The sequence below is a fragment of the Trichogramma pretiosum genome, unplaced genomic scaffold (assembly GCF_000599845.2).
Source record: "Trichogramma pretiosum strain Unisexual culture from Peru unplaced genomic scaffold, Tpre_2.0 scaffold101, whole genome shotgun sequence".
NCBI classification, from domain to species: Eukaryota; Metazoa; Arthropoda; class Insecta; order Hymenoptera; family Trichogrammatidae; genus Trichogramma; species Trichogramma pretiosum.
The window spans coordinates 251,933-267,945 of record NW_019640823.1 but is presented as its reverse complement, the minus strand read 5'-3'; the positions used below and the strand labels follow the sequence as shown (position 1 = coordinate 267,945).

The 16,013-nt window shown below is 40.0% G+C and overlaps 3 protein-coding genes across 5 annotated transcripts; 1 reads left to right on the top strand and 2 right to left on the bottom strand.

Moving 5' to 3' along the window:
- Nucleotides 1–1,419: 1,419 nt before the first annotated feature.
- On the bottom strand, nt 1,420–5,682 carry LOC106655422 (transcriptional repressor protein YY1). Its single transcript, XM_014375802.2, has 4 exons — nt 4,761–5,682; nt 3,385–3,718; nt 3,044–3,307; nt 1,420–2,954 (listed from the first exon to the last, which is right to left on the bottom strand). Exons 1-4 carry the CDS (start codon nt 5,566–5,568, stop codon nt 2,840–2,842), a joined length of 1,521 nt encoding a protein of 506 aa, XP_014231288.1. The 5' UTR covers nt 5,569–5,682; the 3' UTR covers nt 1,420–2,839.
- A 145-nt stretch (nt 5,683–5,827) lies between these two features.
- LOC106655423 (E3 ubiquitin-protein ligase FANCL) lies at nt 5,828–8,392 on the top strand. The gene is made up of 6 exons (XM_014375803.2): nt 5,828–6,953; nt 7,014–7,121; nt 7,196–7,449; nt 7,522–7,717; nt 7,777–8,004; nt 8,091–8,392. The coding sequence occupies exons 1-6, from the start codon at nt 6,663–6,665 to the stop codon at nt 8,190–8,192; spliced, it is 1,179 nt and encodes a 392-aa protein (XP_014231289.1). The 5' UTR covers nt 5,828–6,662; the 3' UTR covers nt 8,193–8,392.
- Nucleotides 8,393–8,952: 560 nt separating this feature from the next.
- Nucleotides 8,953–15,272, bottom strand: LOC106655418 (RNA-binding protein 27). 3 transcript variants are annotated; one of them, XM_014375798.2, is made up of 10 exons: nt 14,604–15,272; nt 13,787–13,905; nt 13,376–13,697; nt 12,764–13,230; nt 12,284–12,580; nt 11,148–11,828; nt 10,410–11,028; nt 10,075–10,306; nt 9,611–9,871; nt 8,953–9,522 (listed from the first exon to the last, which is right to left on the bottom strand). In XM_014375798.2, exons 1-10 carry the CDS (start codon nt 14,660–14,662, stop codon nt 9,439–9,441), a joined length of 3,141 nt encoding a protein of 1,046 aa, XP_014231284.1. In that variant the 5' UTR covers nt 14,663–15,272; the 3' UTR covers nt 8,953–9,438. The 3 variants fall into 3 exon arrangements, with proteins under 3 accessions (XP_014231284.1, XP_014231283.1, XP_014231285.1); XM_014375797.2 differs by having other exon boundaries at nt 10,410–11,043; nt 14,604–15,050; XM_014375799.2 differs by having other exon boundaries at nt 10,410–11,043; nt 12,362–12,580; nt 14,604–15,045.
- Nucleotides 15,273–16,013: the final 741 nt, after the last annotated feature.

Genomic DNA, 16,013 nt, shown 5'->3' with positions numbered 1-16,013 from the left:
CGTGAAATTTTACATCGAAATACACTTTAAACTTTTCAAGTGTCAGTGCAAAATTGTTCACAATATTGAAAAATTAGTTTACAGCGGTCGGCGGTAGTGGGGGCCGGCGGCGCCGCGCTAGTATATCTATATATGTCGCTTCCCCTTCCCACTACCGCCGACCGCTGTAAACTAATTTTTCAATATTGTGAACAATTTTGCACTGACACTTGAAAAGTTTGAAGTGTATTTCGATGTAAAATTTCACGAGGAATCGATTGGTGCAATTAGTTTTTCTGTATCTTGCTTCGTTCGCGAGATATCAGCGAAAAACTCTTTCACCCTCGATTTTCACCCTGACGCTGATGTTTTAGGTAAAAAATAACATCGGCAATGAATTCAGCGCACCCAAAAACGTAAAGTAGACTAGGTTTCATCTCTCCCCAAAAAAATGCAATTTCATGTAAGTTTTCACTGGACTAGTTGCATACTGGTGCACGACGATGTTTTTTTTTTTTTAATGTCATTCAGGAGAGACGCCCTTTCGTAAGAGCGAGGTGATGATTTTTCTTTTTTTTTCGTACGCATTGTTTTCTTTTGTAACCGGCTTGCGTGTAAATTACCGCCCATTATCCCCCATTGACTTGTTTGTTTTTCCCTTCCCGCGCCGTCTGCGTTGGAGTCGTCGTGGATCTCTCTGTCTTTGTCTCGCTAATTTTCAACTCGAGTAATGAGTGAGCGAGAAGGAGAGAGGAGGCAAAGGCATCGAGCAACGATCGCAATGATCGCACTACGTCACGCGCGCCTCTTATACACGAGCTTGTATTACTGGGATAACTTGGAGCTTCGAGGCTCTGTGTTTGCGCGTTATGACCCGCTGCACGACTTACGAACCGACACGTTTTCTTGGAAAAATATGAAAATTACTCTGAATTTTGTGTTTTAAGACATCTCGAAAGTAATACATCGAATCGTTACGAGTAAATGGAATTTTCGTCCGTTATGTAAAATTTTTCAATTTTATACAATGTACGATTGACAAATGACATCATCTAAATTGAACACTTCCTTTTTATTGCCAAAAAATTTCGTGAAAAAATTAATAAGTTTTAAAAACAACACTTGAAACAAATCACTTACACGTAGGCTCGTTTCCGATACTTCGTATTTATATTAAATACATACGCTTAAAATTAAAACCCGATTCGATCTGATTTAGTCGGAAACTGGTTTTCTTCCAACGCCGAATCGAATTTCAACTCAGCTTTTTACATCATAATACATTCAATTTTAATTTGACACGAATTGTTGGACTCCAGTATTATATAATAGAAGCATATAAAAATTGAAAAGAAAAAGTTATCTATGTACAGAATTCATATTTTTATATCGCTCAAGGGTGTACAAATGTTTTTTTTTATTATAATATAGTAGGCCAAATTGTTTTTTTCTGAAAGTTTTATTAAGATTTTTTTTATAATTTAACCACATTTATTCACACGAAATAATCACTGGTTTTTAAATTTTGAATACCATTTTCTAAACAATTAAAAAAATATTTGAAACCATTATGGACAGATTTTACCGTTAATTTTGCAACTCAAAAGTTAAATGAACGTCGCGATATTCATCTTCTGTTGTTCTGATTATATTTCTCTCATTAATTAGTTTACAAAGTTATCTTACATATATCTACTGTCAGTTGAATGAATACAAAGTTGAATCATGATATTGCTTTTCCATATCAAATTGAATATTTGATACTTGGTTCAAAAGATATATAAATCTACTTTACAAAAGTATAATTTCATAGAGAAAATAAGGATATGGTATAAAGCAATTTCTTATGATGACAAGTTCTGTTTTCTTGGAATTTCCAAACATCATTGGGAAATAAACTTGTATAAAAATTAATAATAATTACATAAATTGATAGTTACACATTTGAGCATAATTTATGTATAATTTAAAACGCACTTGAAATGAATCAATTTTTAATACCTCAAAGAGTCAAGAACAAATTTTAGTTCTTGAATCTGTAAGGTTGTATGACGGTAGATAACAAAATTTATAAAATACCATACAATGAAAATCATGAGGTGCTTTAATTTGATAGACTTTAAGTTTTAAACAGTCAATTAGAGAGTCAAGATAGAAAATCAGAACTATGTTAGTGAAGGTATGATCTGGTTTATGAACATAATTGTTGATTGGCAACCAATGTTTATTAGTACAATATGCTTAATTCTTATGTACTAATAGGAAAAAAAAATGTTTTGGATTTTTAAAAATATATGGTATTCAATAAATTACATAGTTACTTATGTACATTTGCATTATCGAGTAATGCACTTAACAGAACGTATTATAAAAAACTCGACAAGCACTTATAATAATACCATACGCAAATTATACAATACTCTCATCAAAATCATTATCTCATCATAAATATGCGTATTATTATACGTTTCGTACAGTACTTTTAATAGTTTTAACATTTTAGCAGGGCGCAATAGTCCACTGAAATAAATTAATTAATCATAAACTTTTACGTTTATTTTATAAGATTTTCAGTATAAAACATGATTGGATTTTCATTGTTTAAATCTGAACTTTACACATAATTATTTGTATTTTTTCATAAATCGAAGGTTAAACAAGACTTTTTTTTTCAAATTCATTGAAGCATAAGAAATACGAACCAAAATAATTAACACTGTCTTATGACACCATCGATTTCCAGCATACCATTTGTCCTCCCGAAATCACACTTTAGCGTTTTAATATTTACACTGTTTTTAATATATTACCAAATTTGATGGATGGATCACACATATGGAGATCAAGCTATTAAAGAAGGCTAATCGGTGTACACAATAAATTGTGAATTGTCTACATCTGCCACTTCCACTTGAACAAATTGCGGTTGTTGCATTTGCATTTGTGGTACCTGACGACCCATAGCATTTCTTGTTCTATAAATATTAAAGAAAAATTTAATTAAATAAGTGCTAATAAATAACAATTTTTAAATTACCATCAAAATATTGATGAAGTAACTCACTTGGCTTTTGCATGTGTCAATATGTGGGATTTTAAGTTAGTTGATTGAGCAAACTTTTTACTGCAACCATCAAACGGACACACATACGGTCTGTCTCCAGTATGAATTCTAACATGTGTTCTCAAATTGAAATCCAAGCTGAATCTTTTACCGCAGCCTTCAAAAGTACATTGAAAAGGTTTTTCTCCAGTGTGGACCAGTTGGTGCCTTTTTAGTTTGGAACTTTCAACAAAAGCTTTTCCACACTCTGCACAAACATGAACTCTGTAAAAAAAATTAGCCATTATATTATTGATATATTTACATTTTTCTGATTTGTGTAATTGGTGTTATATTTATACCTAGGTCCATGAGTGTGCAAATGCTTGCGCATTGCACTGTTATCTCTAAACATTTTTGTGCATTCTTTGTGAGGGCAAGCAATAGTACGTTCAGCACTGTCTACCACTGGTGGTTTTCTAACTTTTAATTTGTGGCCTGGTCGAGCGAACTCAGCTAATTGCTTGGGATCAGACAAATCCACTCCTGGCACACTGTCGGACACAGAACTGCTGGAGTGGTTTAATTTAGTAGTGGTTTTACTGTCAATATATTCATTAAAATCTTGTTCTGCTTCAGGATTTGAGCCTTCATCTTGAGGAACATCTACCAAATGAGACGCTAATAAAACACTTCCTGCAATGATAAAAAGTACAAATATAAAAATTATGCACATTTCGAGCCTTTACTAATTTTGAAAAAATTAATTGGAGTGATTTTTTAATTGTAGGGGGAAAAAAAATTCAAGAACTCGAGTGTCGGCATGCATCGTGCTGCAGCGGCAGCTCAAGTTCTGCAGTACCAGCGCAGAAGCTCCTCTCGGCCATGACAGAAAAGCTCGCCGAGAAACATGGCGCGGAGAGACAAAGCGCATAAGCAGCGGCGCCGTTCTGCTGCCACAGCACAGCACAGCACACGGCAGCGGCGCCAAGGAGGCCATGTTCGAAAAATGGCAGCCCCCCGTGTATCGCTCGTTTCGAGCCCGTGCGTCGAAGGCGCAATCAAAACAAACAAATGCCCGGCCGCCGCGACTGTCAAAAAAGTGCCCGCCCGCGAGTACCCTCGCGGCTTTGTGGTGCAAATTGCACGCGGAGACGAGTTAGCCAGTGATTTTTGAGGCTCGCTGCGAGATAACACGGCCGGAAGTGCGTATTATGCAGGCTTCCGTTTCTCTTTTTCGAGTTGTGCATGCAGCATACGCACGGCTGCTGCTGGCTGGCTGTTCGAGCTAGAGCGCACGCGGTGATCCGAGCATCTCGTTTCAGGCGCATGCATTACGAATTCGAAAGAGAGAACGGTTGAAACATCAGCCGTTGTATAAGCAGATGCTCGATTATTCAATAATACAGATAAAAAAAAAAGAAAGAACGATTAAAAAGCGTAATCTAGACAGGTGATTGCCAGCTGTTGCAACGATGCGCGAGTGTTTGTATCTATATTGTTGTTGTAATCTTTTTCAATTTTAACTGGTAGTAGTTTTCTAGTACGAATGACAAGCTAGGAACAAACAAGGAAGGCCCCCGACTTCGCGGGTAGATGCGGAGCGCGAGCTTGCGCTAGCTAAGACAAGCATGTATGCACGCACGATAATTGGTGCCGGTGAACGGGGGTTGATCGTTATCGTGTCGAAGAGAGGAACAAACAAAAATTTTTATAAACAAAAACTGCTACTACTGACCGTCGTCAGTGCCGGAGGCCCACATCGTGACGCTGAACTCGCCCTCGAGTGTCTTGATCTGCACCTGCTTCTGCTCCCACTTTCTCGCCTTGTTCTCGCCGGGCATCTCGGCAAATATCGCGTGCTGCTCCTGGGGTGCTGGCCTGAAGCGCTGCTGCTGCTGTTGCTGCTGATGATGATGCTGCTGCTGCTGCTGCTGTTGTTGTTGTTGATGCTGCACCGTCGATCCGGAGGCACTTTTGCGGGCTTTCTTTTTCGTCACTGCAACACCACCACTACCAACAACACCACCGACAACACTATTCACACCGAGCACAGTCTGCTGCTGCGGCTGATGATGTATTTGTATATGCTGCTGCTGATGATGCCTCGACGAGGGGCCGGGACTCGCCTCGACGTAGACGTCGCCGTGCTCGGGCACGGGAATCTGATCGTAGCAGCCCAGCGGATCGCCCACGATCTCCTCCTGGGTCTGCAGCATGATGTCCTCCTCGACTTGGCCGGCCTGCAAGCCCGAGTGGTGCAGGGCGATGATGGCACGTCGCGCATCGGCGTCGTCGTCGTCGTCGTCTCCCTCCAGCAGCTGATGATGAGGATGATGATGACGATGATGATGGTTCTCCTCGTCGTCCTCCTCGTCGCTGCCGACGCACGACGTCTCGACGCTCTCGACGTGGCAGCCCGCGGGCATGTCCACGGGCATGGACTCGATCTCGACCTCCTGGATGTCCGACTGGATCTCCACCTCGGACATCATGTCCGATAGATCCGACGACGCCATATTAATGTCCGCCAGCGTCGACGCCATGTTTTATCGCCGTATAGTTAAGCACACACACACGCACCGCGGCGCACTCTATAACACGAGTAGAGTATTCTCTACAAAGCAGCACCGCACGAGGCACGCGTGATCACCAGCAGCAGCGGCGCTCAAAATGTATATCGCTCTCTCTCTCGCACTCATTCGCTGTTACGTATACATATACATATATGCAGCAGTGGTCTTTTGGTTAGACGACGTTCTCGACGTTTGTAACGTTGCCTCTGAGATCGGCCGCCTGCGCGCAACGCACCACAACAGGCGGTATATATATGTATCAAGAGGAGCAAGATGGCCGCCACGAGCAGCAGTCTCGAGTTGCAGACTCCGTCGAACTATGTATATCGTACGAATGCGAGCCGTATCGACAATAGTTAAATACCTATAAAAGCAAACCGCTCCGAAAATTTGAGCTACGGAGAAAAGGACTATTCGTAACACTGCAATGCTGCGAGCCGTCTCTCGGTCTCAACTCCAAAACATGTTATTGTCTGTAAACGGAGACGATGCTGTTGCGCGCGCGCACGCACACGCACACATACGCACAGACACGCGTGATTTGCTCGTGTGCGTTCGTGTGCATGTACGAGTATTTTTCAATCCCAAAACATCACGCAGTCCGGTCGGTGTCGCGAGTTGCGTGTCTGCGTGGTGTGGAGCCGCTGCTGCTGCCTGCAATGTGCAATGCATCCCCCTCCTGAATAGTCTGCAATCCGATCCGCAGTGATTTCGACACCGTCGACTCAGCGTTTATTTTTTCAATTCTGCTCACCTAATGCAATTTTGAATCGCTCGATTCTGACGCTTACTCCGGTCGTCGTCGTCGTCTATATTTTATTATTGAAGTCGTTGAAAGGTTCACGGATTTTTTTACGGGTTCGCTCGACAGGGTGCGAATGCGGACTTGATTTTTCAAAAATTCAAACGCGCGCTGAAACGGGTTGGAACGTAAACAATACGCCTGTAAAGGGAAATTTTAACAACTGAACGCACTATTGACATGTGAAGAAACAGTTGCAACAAAATCCAATTGTTAGCGATTAATGACTTGACACTTAATCTCATTTCGTCAATTCTTCGTAATGGAAGATTTTGAAGAAATTTACAAAAATTTTCCTGAATTAATATATATCAATGAATCTCCTTCTACCTGGAAAGGTATTTTAACAGTTGTCAATAGGCACAAAAACTGTGATATTAAAATTAAAGTAAAATTAGTTGCCCCATCTTTTCCTGCCTTGGAAGATGCTACTGTTTTTTTCGGAAAAAATTTGGCAAATTTATTTGGAACCAGCTTTAAAAATCAAATTGATTCAATTCTCAAGAGATCGGAGTCTCTATCAAAATTTTTAGGGGAATTAATAGCTGTCATAGTGAGTAAAAAGTTTTTGAATTATGCAATCAATTTTTTCATTCATAATTTTCATTTTTAGGAGCAATTATTGTGTGATCAAAGTAATAGTGAAATAAACTTCAATTGCGAAACAGATGCCAGAGATAAATTGCTGAAGGAATTGAAATTTGTGTTATCTGAACGTTCAGTAAGGATTTTACATATTGATTGATAGTTTACATTTATCAAAACTATTATTTTCAATGAATCATTTTATTTCAGGAAGTGGAAATATCAGCCTCTAAAAATTTAAGTAGGATAAAACTTTCTATGAATGAAATTTCCCTTGTAGTTCAACCTAGTGTTTCGTCATTAGGGCAGAACACTTGGAAAATAATATCTTCAGATTTGCCAGAATTGCCTGGTTTTAACGTCTGTGACAAAAAATCACTGACATTAAAAGAAATACGTAATTCTTTCCAAAAGCAAGTAATTACATTAGAAGATGTGTGGGAACAGTTGAGAAAAATTGACAAGTAAATATATTAAATTTCAATCATTATTAAATTTTTAGAATTTAAAATTATTGAGAAACATTTAATTTTTAGTTACTGCTGGGTCACTGACCCTATTGATCCAAAGCCATATCATCTTTATCGCAGAATTAATTTGTCTCCAACGCTATCGTTTATATTGACTTTGAATCCATTAGATCCAACTGGCTACCCAAACATCAAATTTCTTGGAGCTAAAAAAGAAGTAGAAAAATATAGAGATATGATTCAGGATGAAGATGCTATTGATGTAAGAATGATTTATAGAAATTTACAAATAAATTCTAATTACAACAATTCGATTTATAGAAATGGGAGCTAGAAGACAGTGTCTATGAAAATCTTTTAACTTTATTGAACATTGATGAATTTCCGGTAAAACCAAAAGAAGCTGAAGAAAATGAAGAAGAAGGCATGGTTGGTGATGAAGAATGCTGTATATGCTTTTCTAAAGAAATAGAGGAGAATGAATTGCCTAATGAAATTTGTAACAATTATAGATGTCGAAAAAATTTCCATTCTACTTGTTTATTCCAGGTAAAACATACTTCTTCACAAGTACTTTATAAAAGACAATATTTATTTATCTACGATCACTTTTATTTATTAACACATGTTTTCAGTGGCTGCAAGAACTGGTGTCAAATAAAATTGTTTTCAATCAAATTTTTGGACCATGCCCAAACTGTGGAGATGAAGTGTCTTGCAATGTTCCTGCAAGTTAATAATTAAATACTAAAATTAGTTGTATGAATAATTTAACGTTTAAATCTGTATAGAATCATTACAAAAGCTATAGTTGTATAAACTACTTTGTTAAATATTTTTATATTTGCTCATTGTTTCCACTCAGTGATTTTTAAAAGTTTAACACATTTACTGGATAATTTACAATAAAATGTATTTACAATAACTAAAATTGGGATAAAAGTAGAGTGGATTTAATTTTCTTTAAATTATTTTTTAACAACTGTTACTCCTATTCTTGCATCTACAATAGAAAACCAATGCAAATTCATATTTTGATAGTTTTTTTTAAATATGGCACTTACTTCAATGATCTTTTTTTTAAAATTATACTTACTTTTCCATTCAAGCACAGTGTGCTCTCAAAATTCCAATAATTGCATGTAAGTATAACTCACGTAGCGTTCTGTGACGGAAAATTCAAGTGAGCAACTCTTACCGTGATTCGTTTGAAGGAATTCATAGTAAAATTAGAGTAATAGCAATAGAACTTAAGAAAATATTTTTTTAGTAGAAAAAAAAATTTTATAAAACAAAAAAATTTGTTAGTATGAGAGGGTAATAAATTATTACACAGATTATTTAGATTCCCATAAAAAACATAGCCACTTTATTCTACAACTAATGGGAGAAAGTTATTTTTCAATTTCTACTTTCTTTCTTTTTCTTTGTTTTGTAACTTCTTTTTATTTTTTTAAAAAGTTCGTCTGTTTTTTCTTTCTTTCTGATCTTTTCTTTTTTTTCGATTTCTATAATTCATTTCATTATTTTCATTGTATTTTATATCATAATGTTGCTATATTTTTTCTTACATTGCTAAGAAATTATACTTCGTAATATAGGACAAAATTGTATTCAATTTTATACCATTTCATTAAATGTACGGTATGGTATACTTATAAGATATACATACATAGTAATAACAATTATTATTATCAATTATTTTCGACACACAATTTTACATACTTCTAAATAATAATTCGTTCAAGTATCCCTTTCGTTCATGCTCACGTTAATTTTAAATTTATGATGATTTTGTATTCCAAAAGATACTGCCAATCGACTTCACATGCAGAAAAGGACTTCGATTGGTAGCTTTATAATTAATTTATATTTAGTGCCTTTAATGCACGCCGATATTACTAAAGAGATACTCTTACAACTAATAATATTTCGATAATAAAAAACATTATGTAGCAATTAGTCCGAAAATTCACAGCTCTGCTATCGCCGCCAGCTTCTGGCCTCGCCGTCCTCCTCCTCTTCTTCCTCGCCTTCATCTAGCAATAGCGCTTCAACGTCCGCGCTCTGCAAAAGAAAATTGCGATTGTTACTACAATTATGACAACAAACAATCATTGATTTGATATTTGAAAAATTTTCAAAGCCAACTTACCTCTAAGTCGATCTCTTCATCGGTAATAGCTTGTACTTGGTCAGCTCTCTGAGAGGCCGCATTTCCTGCATTTGAACTGCCAGTATTGTTAACGCCACCGCGATGTATTTGATGGGAGGCTACCCACGTTATGGACAACGTGCGATCTTGGAAATGACGTCCCTTTGACATGGCTAATTCAGCTTCCTTTCGTGATTTAAAATTCAAAACGATCGATGGAGTAGCATCATCCACAATTTGATTCACTATTTCTCCAAATTGCTAGAATAGAAAAAAAATTTAAAACTTTAAAATAAATACACAATTCAAAATACATTTACTTATTTTTATGAATCGAAAGTGGGTTTCAATTAATATATCGACCCATACTAAGAATATCCTGAAAATAGCCTATAACTTAATTTTGTGCAATATACTTCAACTTCTACGCATTAATTTTTTAAAAATTGTTTCAAAGAATTTACCTGAAAATGAGCAAGCACATCCATTTTTTCCTCAGTTTCATACCCAGAGACTAAAAGATTTGTGGGCCTATGGTCAACCGAGGCTAGCGCGTGATTGTATCCTACAGCTCCTCCTCGACCTCTTCCTCTGTAACTTAAAGCAGCTCTAGGTGGCCTGGTCAGCCTAACTCCTCCTCTGCCAACAGTGGGATTCAAAGTTATCGCCGCAGCTTGAGCTTTAAGTTCTAAAACCCTGCAAAAAATAGTAATGAAATGAATAATTTTGTTCGTTTAATACGGACTCTAGTACAAATTCAAGTCGTTGCAAGTTGAGAAATCTGTAACCCCAATATTACTTTTTCTGTAGTTCTAATGAATCTTGACCCTCCTGTTGAGCTGTAATCAGATCCAATTCCGCATCAAGAATCTCTTTCTGTGCCTGTTCTCTCGTCTTTATTTTGGGACCGGAAACTTGGGTATTCGCTCCGTTATTCGGAGTAGCCAGATCTTTTCTAAGGCTATCAATTGACAACTGGACTGTTTTGATTGTGTTCATGATCATTTCTTTTTGCTCTGGATTTTTCTCCACGCGTTCGATCAATGATTTCATTTCAGCCAATTGTTTATCAAGTAGTTCTTGCTTTCGTTTTCGTAAATCTGCCGTCAACTTGATGGCCTCTTTACGCTTTTCTTCTTGCTTCTTTTTCAATGACTCTTTGACGGCAAGCATCTCTTGGTTCTTTTTGATCGCCAGTACTTTTTCGGCTTTATCTGCTTTTTCGGTTTTGACAACGACTGGAGGAGCCGGAGCGACGGTCGTGGATGGCTGACTCGCCACCGACGCATTGATGGGTTTTTGTACTTCTTCGTTACTTCGCTTTGTCGGAACGTATTCTGTCTCTTCAACCTTGATTGGAGCCTCGAGCTTGACTTGAGCGCCCAGACGATCTTTCGCCGATGGTCGGAGGTGAGTGGCTACATAAGAAAAAACTGAATCATGTAAGGATTCGATATTAATACTAATACTTATCAAAATGGAAAAAAATTAAACTTAAAACATGAACCGATTAAACTCGATCGATCGGCGAACTTACCATTCTTCCCTGCAGGCGGCACATTCTCACTGGCTCCACTTGTTGCATTATTGTTTAAGTTGTTATTGTGCCAGAAAACTTTGATAAAGCGGTTGTTCAATACGGCTTCGGTGCTCCTGTAGGCGCTCTTCGCTTCGTTCGGCGCTTGGAAAGTGACCAAGGCGGCCTCGGGATCACCGCCAAAGTTCACTTGAATATTAACGATTTTACCAAATTTACTGAAGTGATTGTTTAACTGGGTGATGTTGTTCAGGTTCCTCGGGACTTTTTTCAACTCGAGCGAGCAATTGGCTTGATTGTTGACGGCCCTCTGCTTCGGGCCCAGCCGGTTGAAATCGAAGGTCTGTTTGCGCTTCAGGGGATTGTGCGGCTGCTGCGACTGAGCGTGTTGCGGCTGCTGCTGATGCGAGGGTGGCTGCTGCTGCTGACCTCCTTGCTGCTGGTGCTGATGAGAGGGCGGCTGGGACTGCGCCTGAGGCTGTTGCTGCGACGACTGTTGCTGTTGCTGATGCGAGCTCGGCGGTCCGTGCTGCTCCGAGGAGTTCGCGTGCGGAGCTACCGGCACGGAGATGAGCTCGCGTTGGCCACGTCCGTACATCGGGCCCGAGGGCGGCGGATGACGACCCCACGGCATCTGTGGTTCCATGCTCGGCGCGTCCGGATTGTATTCAGCCATGTGATCTGCGTGAGCGAAGAGTGAAACGGAGATTATTGAATGATCGTCGAGACGAAGTACATGCTTGAACTATCACATGATGCATGCATCAAATAAATAATAAAACGTAAATGAATGATGTTCATTCAAGTTTGATGCTTTTTTCCATAACCTTCAATGCATTATCAAGTGTAATAATTGATACAACAATCATACTGTCAAAATCAGTGTGTTTGTTTGATACCATTTATTTTAAATATTGTGCAGGAAACGGGTCAATATTTCAAAAGAGTAGTGAAAATCATACAATATAGAAAATAATTGAAGTATCTACTTTCTGTAGGTTTCAAAAGTGTAGAGTTCCAACAAAAATAATTTATACTGATTATCAACAACCCAAGTTTAAAAAAAAAAGTTAAAAAAAAAAGAACAAAATCCAAAATCCAAAATGCATGAAGCAATGAGAAAATCGCGAACAAACCCATATTAGAATGATGCTGATTGCGCAGATGAGGTGGTGGCAAACTAGCCAGTGGCAAGTGCTGCCCAGGTGCGTTACCGTTTGGGCCGATGCCTGCTCCTCCTACCGCGGCTCCCGCCGGTCCGGTAGCCGCCACTCCGGGTTGGGCGATCGGGTCGGCCACCGACGTGTTCGCTCCAGCGCCTCCTTGGGGTCCACCGAACGTCAGAACCCGGCTCAAATTTACATCCTCCAAAACGACGGGGTCGGTTCCGTGATCGTAGGGACATAGATCGCCTCGCATGCAGTAGCCCTTTTCTGTGTGAGATAAATATTTTTCGTTTTAAAGCTCGAAAAGCTGCATCGAAGCTGTGCGCAAAAGCGTATGATAATATAAAACGATACAGTGTGCAAAGAATTGCTCGTAACGCGAAGCATAAAAGCACGAATTCATGATGTATGAATAGAATTTTACTGCTAAAAAAATGTAACGATATTTACCATCGAAATCTCGACACCTCCTCTTATTGTGGAAACCTGGATTAGCCACATTTACGACACTTTGAATGGATTGACTAGTGGTCGAGAGTCTCATATCAACGTCTCCGTGATTACTGTCTTGAGTCGGTGTGCCGATCGGACTCTCCTGAGCCAATCGCTCGAGCCTGCGCGGACCTCCTCGGTCCGGCGATCGCGACCTCGATCTCAGTGGACTGGGCGAGCGATTGCGAAAGCGCGCGATTCGCGAGTCGAGGCCGTCTCGCATGCGAGATCGCAGCGGCGAGGTGCTCCGGCTGCGCGATCGTCTCCTGTCGTGTCGTCTCACGTTCATGGGTGGTGACTTGTTTCTCCAGGGGCGACTTCTGTCGCGTTCTCTGTCTCGTCGCATGTAGTCGCGACTCCTCGACCTGCGCCTGTCTCTTTCCCATGACCTCGAGCGAGATCTTGTCCTGGACCTTAGCCTGTTACTGAGACAATCGTAATAAGAACTAATTAATCGAGATAGCGATGGGAAATTGTCAGATGAGTTTTCCAAAACACGCCAGTATGGTGCATTTTGGATGTCTGACAGAATATTCTTGAAAGATAATATAGAGTCAAGCGAGTACTTACTGGCTACGAGGCCTTTTGTCTTTTTCTCTTTCTTTGAGATCTTTTTCTCTTTCTTTTTCTTTTTCTTCTTTTTCAGATTCAGACTTTCTTTCTCGTTTAACCGGGGATTGTGGTAGAGATCCGTTTAGTTGTTGGGTAGGTGCCGATGCGTCTTCTGCAGCGTGTTCAGGGGAAATATCACCAATTTCTGACATAGTGGGTGTAGCAAGAGCTTCTTGGGGAGGTGTTTTGCTTCCATCTTCTTGCAATTCCTTGTCTTCCCCAAGTAAGTAGTCTTGAGTTTCAAGAGTTTTAAATAACATATCTACAAAGCTTTTTGTTTCTGTAAGAAAGGAAAAAAGAGAAGCGTTAGCTGAATTGTAATGTATGAATTGTCAAGAGAGCTTTCAATGTTAAACGAATAATCATTACCTTTTTGTAAGAATACATCAAGCTGTTCAATCATACTGACTCTCAGTAAATCTAAACTTTTGTCCTTTTTGACCAAGGCATAGACGTATTTTGCTAAAGCAGCTGGATCTGCGTCACATCTACAAATTGAAAAACAGAGAAGAACAATTTTAGTATTCTGAGTGATAGGAGAGCAAGCAATGATTACAAGTACACAATATCAACAAGGAATTAAATTTCGTTCTTTGCACACGATAATATGTCGTAGATTATTAGAAAGTATAATACAAGAAGTATTGAGGCGAGCGGTCGTGCATGTGCACACTGTTATTGCAGGTTAAAATTACCAATTACGACACACACACACGCAGAGACGGTCGATGCATGGAGCGAGCGACCATAATACAAGCGCGTACGTACTACATTGTGTTGGTGCACTCATAACCCGCAAACACGCGACAATAATAATGACAATTTCGCGCGGGGGGGCACCTCACCTCCTTGTTAGAGGTAATATTAAAACGACGGAATACAAACCTACGAGTCGTAGCCGCGAGCGTCAACAAGTCCGCGAGAGCACGAGGCTGCACGCTGTCTGTTATGTGCCGTCGAAGCAAAGCACTGACTGCGATCAAAGAGATGCGCGAGATGCTGCTGCTGCTGCTGCGAACGCGTACTTACGTTACACGAGTACCTGCACGGAATCTCTCGAGTCGTGTCGTGTATGCCTCGTGCACGCGACAACAGGATAACGCGATCTTTGGCGATAACGCGTCGAGGCTCGCTCGTGCACAATAAAAAAAAGGTAAGGATGCCATTAGACAGCTGGCCTACTTACAAGGGCTCCAAAACCGAAGTTAGCCACGCCTTGAACTGCTCCGGATTTTCAATGATCATCGTTTTCTGCTGCTGCTGATGATGTTGTTCGTTCAACTCTCCGTTTGTATGTAATTATTGTTATAATTCCGATTCCAGGAGCAAAAATAAATGAGAAACCAATATGTGCTGCTGCTGCTGTCTGTCTGTCTCTCTTTCTCGCTCGGTTTCGCTGCTGCTGCTGCTGCTGCTGCGCGAGCGACGATCACTTGGAAACTCGTGCACTGACAAATATATATATATCTATGCGTGTATATAACACGGAGCACGGCACACAGACACAACCACACGCGTCGCGGAGTCGATGTATATGATAGGCTTACACGGACGTACTCTCCGGACACGACTGACTCTGTCCGATCACCGACGGAGCGAGAGAAATAGAAGGTGCTATACTGCGTTGCTGCTCGCGTCTCTCACTCCTCGCAATTATTATAGTCTCAGTCTGTCTCGCTTCTGCTCCCATATGCTTGCGATATAACATGTACACTCGCGCGCATGTAACGTAACACGGACTCACGCGAGTCCAGTGACACAAACTCCGATATGCACTTAAATGCCTCCGTGTGTATTACTGTACATATACGTGCGCGCGACTCCAAACTTAAATCTCTCTTTCTCTTTTTCTATCTATGCGAGCCTGTGCGGTGCATCGTTGCGAGAGAGAAAGAGAAATGTGAGTATTAAAAAGTGCGTACTGCTGCTGCTGCTGCTGCTGCTGCGTCACAATTGCCAAATGATCATCGCGAAACTGCCTGCAGTGCAGCCATTGCATTCGCGGCCCTATACATATAATAATGTATGCTCCGTCTCTCTCTCGCGTTTCTGCACTTTTTGCGAATGTATAGCATTGTATCATTATCCCATGGGTATAAGCTGAGAAGTTGCAGCGAATTGTTCGAACTCGCGTATCTCTCCGTATGGCGTTACGTTGGCTGTATTGTTTTATAAATAATATATTTAAAGCAGAGGACAACGTAAAAATAATAATGTATACACAATGCGTGCATGACCCCTTCGACGGGCGGTCACAAGACCCCCGGAGAGCGCAATTAATGCCGCGCGCTCGCGTATATATTTGTATTATATACGAGCGCAAAGCTCGTGCGGATGATTTAACAGCTGAGCTCTGTGTGCTTGCGCGAAGATACGCAGACAAAGGGTCGTTTTCTCGACACCGGCGTATGGTTCTTTTTCAAATTTAATTATAGTTTATGGTCGAATGGATTGTATATGAGTTACAAATTAAAACGATGCCATGCTCAGTACAAAAAGCGTTACTTCAAACTTTAACAATTTTCATTTGAACTTTTTTCTTGAAATTTCAATTTTTTTAAAGTTCTACAAAAAATACTCAGAGATGACTGTGAGA

Coding starts and splice junctions, on each gene's coding strand:
- LOC106655422 (XM_014375802.2), bottom strand. CDS start 5,568: ATGGCGTCGACGCTGGCGGACATTAATATGGCGTCGTCGGATCTATCG. Junction 3,719..4,760: donor GGCCTCCGGCACTGACGACG/GTCAGTAGTAGC, acceptor TTATCATTGCAG/GAAGTGTTTTATTAGCGTCT. Junction 2,955..3,043: donor TTGACACATGCAAAAGCCAA/GTGAGTTACTTC, acceptor TAATATTTATAG/AACAAGAAATGCTATGGGTC.
- LOC106655423 (XM_014375803.2), top strand. CDS start 6,663: ATGGAAGATTTTGAAGAAATTTACAAAAATTTTCCTGAATTAATATAT. Junction 7,718..7,776: donor AGGATGAAGATGCTATTGAT/GTAAGAATGATT, acceptor TTCGATTTATAG/AAATGGGAGCTAGAAGACAG. Junction 8,005..8,090: donor ATTCTACTTGTTTATTCCAG/GTAAAACATACT, acceptor ACATGTTTTCAG/TGGCTGCAAGAACTGGTGTC.
- LOC106655418 (XM_014375797.2), bottom strand. CDS start 14,662: ATGATCATTGAAAATCCGGAGCAGTTCAAGGCGTGGCTAACTTCGGTT. Junction 13,906..14,603: donor ACTTCGGTTTTGGAGCCCTT/GTAAGTAGGCCA, acceptor TTCAATTTGTAG/ATGTGACGCAGATCCAGCTG. Junction 11,044..11,147: donor GCCGCCTGCAGGGAAGAATG/GTAAGTTCGCCG, acceptor TACATGATTCAG/TTTTTTCTTATGTAGCCACT.